Source organism: Camelina sativa, chromosome 14 (assembly GCF_000633955.1).
Source record: "Camelina sativa cultivar DH55 chromosome 14, Cs, whole genome shotgun sequence".
NCBI lineage: Eukaryota > Viridiplantae > Streptophyta > Magnoliopsida > Brassicales > Brassicaceae > Camelina > Camelina sativa.
The window spans coordinates 27,127,931-27,140,590 of NC_025698.1; the positions used below are offsets into that span (position 1 = coordinate 27,127,931).

The 12,660-nt window shown below is 29.6% G+C and overlaps 1 protein-coding gene and 1 pseudogene across 1 annotated transcript in view; one reads left to right on the plus strand and one right to left on the minus strand.

The window, feature by feature from the left end:
- LOC104742594 (PHD finger protein At3g20280-like) overlaps nucleotides 1-1,750 on the plus strand; it is an 11,490-nt gene extending 9,740 nt beyond the window's left edge. Inside the window, exon 5 of the mRNA XM_019236377.1 lies at nucleotides 708-1,750. Coding sequence (XP_019091922.1) covers nucleotides 708-1,437 — 730 coding nt within the window. The 3' untranslated portion in view covers nucleotides 1,438-1,750. The remainder of the gene's footprint in view (nucleotides 1-707) is intronic.
- LOC104742595 lies at nucleotides 1,842-4,351 on the minus strand (annotated as a pseudogene).

The window sequence follows — 12,660 nt, forward strand, 5'->3', positions numbered from 1 at the left end:
GGTCAAACTTCTTCACCTTTTGGAAACAACAACCATGCTGAAATTGCCAAGTTAATCCATAAAGTTCTGCAACCGCGGGCTAAACAAAATGTCTTGTGGAACCCACCTTCAAGAGAATACATGAGTAAAACAATGACATGCCAAATGTGTCACGGAAATATCAATGAAGTAGAGACCGTGCTAATCTGTGATGCTTGTGAAAAAGGATATCACTTGAAATGTCTACAAGCTCACAATATGAAAGGAGTTCCGAAATCTGAGTGGCATTGCTCCAGGTGTGTGCAATTGTACAATGGCAAGTCTTTTCCTCCTAAATACGGCCGTGTCATGAGAAGCGCCACTATAGCAAAAATGTCTTCTAGTACAGCCGAAGTTCAGTCACCCGCAGAGAAGAAGGTTGGTAAAATGGATCCAAAGGTTAAGCAAGAGGCAATGCCACATCCCAAGACAGCGAAACCAGTTGAGGATTCAGCTATGGAACAAACTGTTGAAGCTGGAGATGCAGCTATGAATCCAATTGTTGAAGCTGGAGATGCAGCTATGAGTCCAATAGTTAAAGCAGCTATGAGTCAAATAATTGAAGCTGGAGATGCAGCAATGAATCCAACAGTTGATGCTGAAGATGCAGCTATGAATCCAAGAGTTAAAGCAGCTATGAGTCAAATAGTTGAAGCTGAAGATGCAGCGATTAATCAAGCAGTTGATGCTAACTTTGATCCACCGGTTCCTGTAGGAAACGCTGATGCTGAGTGTGATGATCCTTCAGGACCAGTATCTCACTCAGAGACTCTTCATCCTCCAAACCTAGAGAAAAAGATAGTACTGAGCAAAGATGCTAAGAGAGGTGTTTCCACAAGTTATCAAGATAAAAGCCCGAAGATCATAGCGGAATCATCATTACAAGAGGAGAATTTAGCTTTGCAGACAGAGAACTCACTAACCCAGCCTCCTCTGTCGCAATCCAACGCAGATCATGTCCAACAACACAACACAACACCAAATGTCCAAGAAGCTATACAGAAGAATTTCTCAGAAAATCCAGCTACGCAGACAGAGAACTCACCAACTCAGCTTCCTCCTTTGCAATCCAACACAGATCATGTCCAACAGCAGTACACAACACCAAATATCCCAGAAGCTATACAGAAGAATTTCACAGAAAATCCAGCTACGCAGACAGAGATTTCACCAAATCAGCCTCCTCCTTTGCATTCCAACACAGATCATGTCCAACAGCAGAACACAACACCAACTGTCCAAGAAGCTATACAGAAGAATTTCACAGAAGATCCAGCTACGCAGACGGAGAAATCATCAACTCAGCCTCCTCCTTTGCATTCCAACACAGATCATGTCCAACAGCAGAACACAACACCAGCTGTCCAAGAAGCTATACAGAAGAATTTCACAGAAAATCCATCGGAAGGCAAAAGCTGATAATGGTTCTGGTTGAGACAAAAGTTACAGAGAACAGTATTCACTCTGTCCGCAAAAGTCACCACTCTTACTGAGGCAGGCTCTTTGGTCCTCGAGTATATATATTAGTAAGTGATGATGTCTTTGATTTAAACTTTGGTTAGGTTGAATTGCTAAATCTTGTTCTATAGAACACGTGTGGTTCAATTTTGTGAGCATAAGTAGTGACTGGTTTAGTTTAAGCTTGTGTAGTTTAAGCTTGAAGTTTTTTTAAGGTACTTTGTGAAATAATTCCTTAATTTACGTAACCTTATAAAACCTTCATCATCTACTACTACAGTGACACAATTGTAATACATTGACTGGAAAATAAATAAATTTATTTCGCTAAAAGTACAAGACTTCGTAAATTCAGAAAATATAAAAGTGAAAAACAGGGGAAGGCTTTTTGATTCGAATCTAATTTACAATAACATGAAATTTATAACAATAATAATAACACACCAACGTAACAAATAAATTGATTTACAGTAGAAATTACAAAGGATAAATAGATAAAACGGATTCAAAAGTGATTCAGTGCCAAAACATTTAGGAGGTTTCTTGATGATCCGAGAAAGGGATTCAAGAAATTCCAACGGTTTTACCGAGAAGCCAAAGAACAAGAGACAATTCAAGTCCAAAGATCGTATGGAGTGTACCTCTATCAAGTGTAAACCCATACACTGTGATTCCTGCTCTGTTATTCTCGAAGTAACTCACTGCGAAAAATCCAACCAGACATAATTAAGTAAACCAATTAAGACAGCAAAAATGACAGTGCAGAAGATTTTGTTTTTTTTTTACCTAGAGCTTGTCGTTTTTGGAATGACATGGTACTGAAAGCATAAGCGGGAATGATGTTGTTGTTGTCTAGATCATCTTCTTCGTCACCATACTCCTCACTGTCAGATTCTGTCAATGTAACAACATCATGACCTCTGTTGTTATCTATGTTGTTGTTTCTAGCAACCAAAGTTGGAGTCTCTCCATCTACTGTCTGATCAAAGGATTCTAACGTCGCGCATACATGCCATTTCGCAGCTAAACATGTCACAGCTTGAGCCTTGTGTGTGATCTTTGATGCACTTCGTAGTAGTATGAGAAGTGCAGTAACTAATGTCATTGAACAAAGCTGTGATCGATAAAATCACATAAGAAGAAAACTGTTAAGTTTTTCGAAGTGGATCTTAAAACGAACCATATATACATGTAGTGAGTAAAGGAAACTTACAGCGAGTTCTCCAGCTCTGTAGATATTGACTTCAGTGTAGGCTTTGGTAGTAATAAGCAGAGAAGAAAACTGACTACCAGTAACAAGAATCAATAAACACAGAATGAAAGAACGGTATCTATGGCTGATGATTCTAAGATGACGTCTGATACGGAGATGCTCAGACAAGATAGAACCAACATCCGAATCAATCTGAAAGAGCTTAGCAAAGTCTTGAAGACGAAGAATCTGAAGATGGCAAATGAGACGGAAGAGCACACATACAAGGAAGATTACAGTTGTACGGTAAAGCCAAGAACAAAGCTCCATTACACAAGCCACTGTATCACTTAAGACAACGTTTCCTAAAAAGGGTATCTGAGATCCACCTGATGCGTACCACCAAATTTTGTATGCACTCATTGCTGAGAAACATGGTATCACAAAGTAGGACACAATATGAAGCGAAGTCTGTAAAGAAAAGAACAAAAAAAATTGTAATGCTTGTAAAACAAGTAATAGGGTAAATCCAGAGTTTTTTACTTTTTACTACAAAGAGAATGTCACCAAAGTTTATGTAAGAGAATGACACCAAAGTTTAGGTTAGAAAAGAGAGTGACAATAACGTAATTATTAATTTTCCTTAAGATGCCGTAGAGTTGTTTCCTAACTTTATTATATTCATGATTCTTCTATCTATATCTTCTCCTTAATTTTCTCTATTATATCTTTTTTTTCCAACTTGACTTTTATTCTTTGCACAAATGATTTGCCGTAAATCCAAAAAGATTCGAATACTAATTCCTTACACGATAATAATGGCATTTTCTTCCTACTTTCACAAAAAAAATTTGTGGCAGAAATGAGTTGTTTACACTTTACACCATTGGAAAGAGATCTATTCTTAGCTTTAACATAGTGCGACATGATCTTGATCGGTTCCAAAGTTTCTCAAGAAACCAACAGATTTGTGTGATTCAAACAAAATTCTGAAACAAAACTCGGATTTACAGAGATAAAACCAAAACTGATAAATTCAAGAATTGGAATTAAGGGAAAAATGAAATTCAAGAAACTCACATTGAGTTGATTGGTGTAGTTTCTTCGTACGGTTTCGCTCTCGTCCCAGAGTTTATCAAAGAAGAGGAACCTTCGAAGACCGTACTTGCTAACGAATCTGGTGAGACAGAGGAAAAGAGACGGTGGCTACGCTGCTAAGAGAGAGCTGAACGACTGAATCGTACGGTCTAGAATGGTAGCTGTCGCACTCGGCGCAAGCGAGGAGGAAATGAGAGATGGCAGGAACGACGAGGGTGAAGACGACGAACATAGTCCAAGAGAGGATCGCTGTCCATGGACTCGAGTGATCCACGCACATCCATCTTAGGTATTTACGGAAGCTGTGTAGCTCGTCTTGCTGGTGCGAAACGCAGCGGTTGAAGATCTTGTTGGTTTTGTTGTTGTTTTCGTGGTTTATCAGCGGCTCTTTCTCGAGGCCGATGTCGATGTCTGCCATGGAGAAACAGAGTTTTGAGAGAGAGAGAGAGAGAGATCGCGTTTGCGTTCTTTTTTTACTGCGATTCGGGTGATGCCATCTGTGAACAGAAGTGAGACGGGAAACGCTATTTATAAGTTAGTTATTAGTTTTATTTTTTTGATTGGCGTGTGAAGGTTGTTTTGTCTTGTAAGGACTGAAGGAGTCACATAAATTGGTATAAACTTTTTTTTTTTTAGTCCAAAAAGCAATTAACTGTATTCATTTTTTGACATAACCTGATATTTTATTGCATAGTATATTTCAAAAAGAAAAATGATCATGTTATTTTTTTTTTTAAACAACTTAATTTATGGATATTGTGTTTCGGAGCACGTTGAAAATTCTATTGAGTTCGAAAAGAGTGATTTCATCGATGGAGAGTAAATAAAACTTGTTCATTTGGCTATTAATTATGGAATAAGTAAGTAAAAAAAAAAAAATATATACCACACAACTAGCCGAACAAATTAGGAGCATGAGAGTAAAGAGATGGCTTTGGTCGGACCATGTTTAAAAATGATCCATCCAGTCAAATGGTATGCTTTGAAAATGTTGAAAAGGTAAAATAAAAAAAACAGTTACTTTGGAATCGACTCGAGCTAGCTAGAGTGTGATTTTTTCACGTAAAAAATATGATGTCTCATCATTTTCTATTTTATTCTTAAATGGAAAATTGGAAATACTTAATTTCATTATAAAAAAAAACATGTTTGTATAATATGAAATCAAGTAGAAGAACATGAACACAGGCTGTGTAGTGGAACCCACTTGGCATGTGTTTAGGTTTCTCAGATCACCGTAGAAGCATCGCCATTCGCCACGCCTGCCATTTGGCTGTCCTGTTCCTCAGTAACCATATTAATTTTCTAATCATCATTTGATCAGTCGATGTTATGTATTATGTAAGAAAACAAAATGTCATTGGAACAACTAATTATATCAATCTGTTTTTTTAGTACGATGATTTTCTTATTACATTCAATTTATACAAAGATTTTAAACAACCACCGGCAAGAGGAGGGCATGTCTTAAGTTTACTGGAAGAAAGGTATAATTTTATAAGGCATATGTGAAGTGTCTAACTCAATTAGTGCTTATGATCTCAAATCGAATACTATACGTGATAATTCACAGTTTTGAATTTTTTTCTTTTTAAGTTAATGATTGTGAATGATTTGAAATCAATTCGTTTGTTTGCATCTAATTGATTACTTGTGATCTTGTCAGTTCCTTAGTGGCTATGTTTTGTATACACCATGAAACTATATAAAACGGTGTTCTATTACTTATTTCACATGTTTAGTATTTTGATCACATTATTTTCCATGAATTAATTTGTCTACCACAGTTTAACCTCAAGGCATACGTTTTAGTGAAAGACATAGTATGCAGACATATGTTTTCAATTGTTTTGTAGTTAGGACAAAACTTTATCTCTTTTTTTTCCTGATCACTTGACAAAATTTTATTTTGCACTTTTTATTATCTTACCATTTTGCTTGCTTTATTTTAGAATCTTTTTAACCGTTCCATTATGTTGTTTGCAATTGGTTTTTCTTGCATTGAGTCGACAACATCCAGATTAATAACCAATTGAATACTACAATGCAAAGACAAATATTTCTATTTGAAGTCGAATTATGATAGAAATGTGGCGGATATGGACATTGAAGTGCATATTAGATTGAGATATCTCACATCTTTTTCATTGTTTCAATTCACCACATGAGAGACCCAAAATTGGATTCGAGCTGTGTAACGAGGATGTATTGTACAAAGTATTCAAGTATTCAGACGTAATAAGCTTGACGAGGTCTTCTTCTGTGAGTAGACTTTGGTGTAGAATGGCACAAGATGGAAGCGTGTATATGCTCATCACTTTTCCAGCTACAACGCGGATCAGCTTACATTCGTGATCGGGGCACTTGGCGGCCACGAAATACTTAATTTAAAATACTTTCTCTTGTGATATCGATTGTTTGATTTTTGTTGTTCTCCACGATCATATTATGCAACTGTATGTAACCTAGCTACATTTGTCACTAGGTAATATCCCGAGTTGTTGTATTAATTATGTGAATTCATTTTAGTTTATGTAATAATCATAAAAATATGAGAATTTTCAGAAAATATTTTTTAATAAAGTTTTTAAAATGGTATTTTTGAAAAGTAGTACTGAAAAAGATGTATTTTTGAATTTCTCCCTAAAAATACATGTATAACAAACAAATTTCCTAAATTTCAATAATACACTTTATTTATTCAAATTATACAATATCAAAATATACCACTTATTTAAAAAATAATGTTAATGATTAAAATAAAAATTACCACTTTAAATTCTAATGATTTTCTCTTTGTAGTAAAATTTTGGAAATGGAATATCAAATTGTTTTTTTTATATAGAAATCATTAAATTACAAAATTTTAAATTAAAGAAATATTATAATGATAATTATATAATTATATTTTGGATTACAAGAACTAAATATAATGATGAGTATACAGAAAAATATATTACAAATTTTTTGGAGGTAAGAGAGAGTTAAAAATTTTGATTAAATAATTCTATTATAATAGTTTATTTTGTTAAAACATTGCATAATTTTAAAAATAAAATAAATATTCATAAATGAGGATGATTTATTTAGTTTGATTCCCTCACTGAACTTTGATCGAAATTAGTATTGTTGAATCTGCATCGATAATTATTTTTTACAGCCACCAAAATTTTATCATACATATGTAATTGAAAATTAAAAATAATAAGAAGACAAAGAAGGAAGGAAGAAATACATAAAAACAAAGAAATAAAACTGAGCAAAATATAAGATAAATCTAACAAAATATATAATCACACTCTTACCATGAGTTTTGAACTCATGCAAAAACATAAACAAAACAAAGAAATATTTAGAATTTGAGAAATGGTGGATGATGATATGAGAATGGTTCTTTATAGGATTTCAAGGGATGAAAGTTACATTTCTAAAAAAATTAATTAGAGGAGTTACAACAATAAAATTTATAGTGTGTTTGAATGAAAATGAATGGAAAAATAGTCAATTCATAATTTATGTAATTTCAGTTACAATTAGTAGTAAAATATTGACTTAAAGTATAGATTAATGTACATTTTTAAATTTTTATTTAATTAAATATAATTTTTTTTTCTAGAAATTAAATGCTAAATGAACCAATAAGGAGAGAGTGAAACCTTATAAAATCATATGAAATTCAATAAAAAAAACTCAAAGGTTAATTTGATTTTTAATCTCTTTTATATTCACCTTAATTTAAGCTATATCGCTAGATTAAATTCTAGTGATTTCCTCTTTGAAGTAAAATTTTGGAAATGGAATATCAAATGGTTTTTTATATAGAAAATCATTAAATAACAAAATTTTGAATTAAATAAAAATTATAATGATCTTTATATAATTTTATTTTGGATCACAAGAACTAAATATAATGATGAGTATACAAAAAATGTATAACAAACTTTTTGGAGGTAAGTGAGAGTTAAAAATTTTGATTTAATAATTCTATTATAATAGTTTATTTTGTTAAAACATTCTCTATTTTTAAAAATTAAATAAATATACATGAATGAAGATGATTTATTTAGCTTGATTCCCTCATTGAGTTTTGATCAAAATTAATATTGTTGAATCTACATCGATAATTGTTTTTTACAGTCACCAAAATTTTATTATACATATTTAATTGAAAATTAAAAATAATAAGAAGACAAAGAAGGAAGGAAGAAATACATAGAAAAAAAATTGAATAAAATATAAGATAAATCTAACAAAATATATAATCACATGGTTATTTATAGGATTTCAAGGGATGGGAGTTATATTTCTAAAATATTTTATTATATATATATAATTGAAAATTAAAAATAATAAGAAGACAAAGAAGGAAGGAAGAAATACATAAAAACAAAAAAATAAAATTGAACAAAATATAAGATAAATTTAACAAAATATATAATCACACTCTTACCATGAGTTCTGAACCCATGCAAGAACATAAATAAAACAAAGAAAATATTTTGAGATATGGTGGATGATGATATGAGAATGATTATTTATAGGATTTCAAGAGATGAAAGTTACATTTCTAAAATAAATTAATTAGAGGAGTTACAATTACAATTTATAGTTTGTCTGAATGATAATGAATGGGAAACAATAGTCAATTTATAATTTATGTAATTGCAGTTACAATTTAGTAGTAAAGTGTGAATTTAAAGTATAGATTAATATACATTATTATATTTTTATTTAATTAAAAATATTATTATTTTTAAAAAATTAAATGCTAAATTGACTAATAAGGAGAGTGTGAAACCTTACTTTTATGTATATGATTTGTTTGAATGAAAATGAATGAGAAAAATAGTCAATTCATAATTTATGTAATTACAGTTACAATTTAGTAGTAAAGTGTGGATTTAAAGTATAGATTAATATACATTATTATATTTTTATTTAATTAAAAATAATTATTCTTTAAAAAAAATGCTAAATTGACCACTAAGGAGAGAGTGAAACCTTACTTTTATGTATATAATTCAATTTTTATTTGTAAAAAAGCATATATCAGACTATTTGGAAGATTCAAATGCTCTTGAATGATCCATTCCTCTATACTATCACATGAATCATTTGTATGTACTGCATTTACCTTTATAATATTAAATATATTAAAATAATTTCATCTAATTAATTTATTTTGTAAAAGAATATCAAAACATTATGGTTTCTTAAGATACAAATTTATTTACTTTTAAAGTTAACATTTATCATTATTTTATCAATACTTATTATTTCAAAAATAATAATATTATGATATAAAAATGGATTATATATATAAGTATTAAGATTAAAATGTAAAAAGAGATATAAGGTTTCATAATATATATCTTTTTTTACCCTTCTTGATGTTATAATTTTTTTTATAAAAAAAAATTGAATTAATCAAAATCAACTAGAGTATCGAAACAAAATCATATCTAAGAAAATCTTATTTTTAGTTTTAAAAAAAAGATAGAGATAGATCCAAACACAAATAGGCCTAAAGTTTGATCATCAAACCAAATTCATAAACTTAAAACAACAACATTAAGATATTAAATTCATCCCATGATATTTTCCCGTCCTTGTTCTTGTCGATTCTCTCGAAGATTTGTGTTATAGACATTGATAGATGTAAAACTTTTGTGTGTGTATGGTTTCATAATGTATATAATAATTTTTTCTTGTAATTTAGTATATAATCATCTCGGTACTTTACTAAACAATTATGATGTATAATCATCTCGTTACTTTACTAATCAATTATATGTGTTATATTAATCAGAACATATATCTTATACATCATACATTTGATATTGCATATTGCTGCTATACTATTAGTTGTTTCAATCAAGCTCAAAGTTTATGTTGCATCATACTGCTCATATTGCATATTATTATTTTACTGTTAGTGTTTCAATCAACCTTAAAGAATTATGTTGTATGAATTTATTACTATTATCACATTTCTGTATCCTAATTATAATACATGAAGGAGTCACCAAGTAAAAAGTAACATGTCTTTCCATCGGAAAGTAATTATGTTGTGTATAATTGTCACCGAACACAAATTAACATGTTTTGGATTCTTTTGTACTAACTAAGTGTCAACTCTAATGCCTAACAAGTAAATATAATTTGGAACCTAGTTTGAGAGTATGGATAGCCCAAGCCCATTATCAGCCAACAAACTATTTATTTCCTTACTAAATATGGACTTGTAATTGAAAGGCTTTTTATGTAAATTTAAGTGAGACGAGTTTTTTAGTAGTAAAAAAATACTATGACCTGCGGTACATCGCAAAGTAAGTTAAAAAAAATTTTGTTAATGTACTATTTTAATACTAATTTTGTTAATATATTCTTTTGTTAATTTTATTTATTTAATATATAAACCATAGTATACCGCACAATAATTTATGTTTACTATAATCTTAATTAAATCAGTTTGAGTTGACATATATTATATTTGTGTTGTTAAAACATTAAAATGAGGATTTAACCCGTATTAAAATATCATATTACTGATAGTTTATTTTTTGGTATTATCAATTTAACCATGTAATGTCATATAACCCGTCATGTAATAAAACTCGTTTGTGTAATTTTGAGAATTTAATATGTTTAAATATTTATAATTTTAAACTTTTATTAAGTTTAGATATATCAGTTATAACTTATAAACTTTTTAAAATTTTTATAATTTACTATATACAGTAAATTTACTATATATGTATGTTGAACACACACTTTTATATTAATTGAGTAATATATGTTTGTTTTTAAAAATTCAAATCACAATATATGCAAGAAAAATACACCTTTTTTATTAACTCTATGTATTATATGATGTTTCACTACATTTCAATTTTAAAATCAAAAAGAGATGATAAGAGAATATTTTTTTAATCTAGAATAAATCTTTTAAATATCTATATTAATTATAGAACATTATATATATGAATATTTAAAATATTTTTATTGTGTTTGGTTGTAAAGATAATAGAAAAAGTTAACTAAACTTGTTTGGCTATTAATATAAACATTAAATAGCATTCAATGTAAAAACTTTCCAAAAAAACATTTTTGAACAAAAACTGTTGCAAAAATACTAGTATAGATGTATATTGGGACATAGTTGATGTACAGTAATGAAATTAGAAGAAAACTACGTATACTCCACAAAATCTATTTGTTTATGTCTATTATCATTCAATTTGTGATTTTTAAACAACATAAATTATACGTATTTACCATGTAAATCCAATATACAAGTGAACACTATCTAAAAAATTTATACTGTTAAAAAAAAACAGTATATTATACAGCTCAACTATATTAAAATTGTTTATCAAATGTGTAATTCCATTTTGTAGCACGAGTTATTATCTATTATCTATAACATTAAGGTAAAGCTTTTGATTGTTAATCCACAAAACAATGGAATGATATGTATATATATATATATATATATATATATATATATATTGGTGTAAACAATGGAATGATATATTGTATAATCAAATCTTAGATTTAGCATATGTAGGGCATTAATATATTGTAATACCTTATTACAAAATCGCTACAGTTACATCACAATTTGTTTTCCTAAAATGTTTTCTCATTTTATTTCTAATAAAAACTGTTTTATACTCCTTCTATTCTTTAAAAATCTGACTTCTAGAAAAAAAATTGTTGCAATAAAATAAAATATTAGATTTTCTTTGTATTTTTAATAAATAAGTAATAAATAAATTGTACATTTCAAAAAGAAAAAAATAACTGAATATTGTTGGTTTAAAATTGTGAAAAATTGTTAATCTCAAAAAAATAATACAGTTATGAAATTAAATTTTAATATGTTGTTTAAATATGTGTAAGATCTTAGAAATTAGATTACAAGATTAGATAGTGAAATAGAAGTTCACTATCTTACAAGATTTAACAGAACAAGTAATCATTTTTGGACAACAGTAAAAACAAATTTTTGGGTTTTGGTTAGAACCCAAAGATCGTTTAATAGTGTCTGGATGGTGGCAGGAAAAAGTAAAGTAGAGATACCCAAATTTGGAGTAATACCACTTCATTTACCCTAGAGGTGAACCTCTTCGTTCACCCCTTTATAAAATAAGGAAATAAAATCTGTACACATTTATTATAAAATTAAAAACTTAAATCGCTTTTTTATAAACCTAAACCGATATATAATTTCGTTGTAATTATACAATATAAATCCTAACCATCTCATTCGTAAACCCAAACCATCTCATTTGTAAACTCAAACCATCTCATATGTAAATCCAAACCATCTCATTTGTAAACCCAAACCGACATATACTTTCGTTCTAATTGTTAAATCTAAACCCTAACTATCTCATTTGTAAAGCCAAACCGACATATAATTTCGTTCTAATTGTAAAATCTAAACCCTAACCATCTCATTTGTAACCCCAAACCAACATATAACTTTGTTCTAATTGTAAAATCTAAACCCTAATTCTCATTTATAAACCCAAACCGATATATAACCTCTTTTAATTGTAAAATTAAGACAATATTTAACTTTCTTTAAATAAAAGTATACAGAATTTGTTTCCATAATTAGTTTTGCTTTTTAATTTAATTTTGATTTATTTTTTTTATATAAAATATAAGATAGAGCATTCTGATTGGTTGAGAGGGAAGGAGATGAATACACGATGAACCTAAGGTGTTGACTGGTTCTCCCGCGTGGTAGCGGTTGCTAGCGATTGAAACCAATCATACAAACCGCTCTCAATCGCTTCTAGTCGCTCCCAACCACTTCAAACCACTGAATTCCAAAAGCTGCTTTCCGCAAGCGTTTGCGGTTGCGGACGATTGCGGTTGGA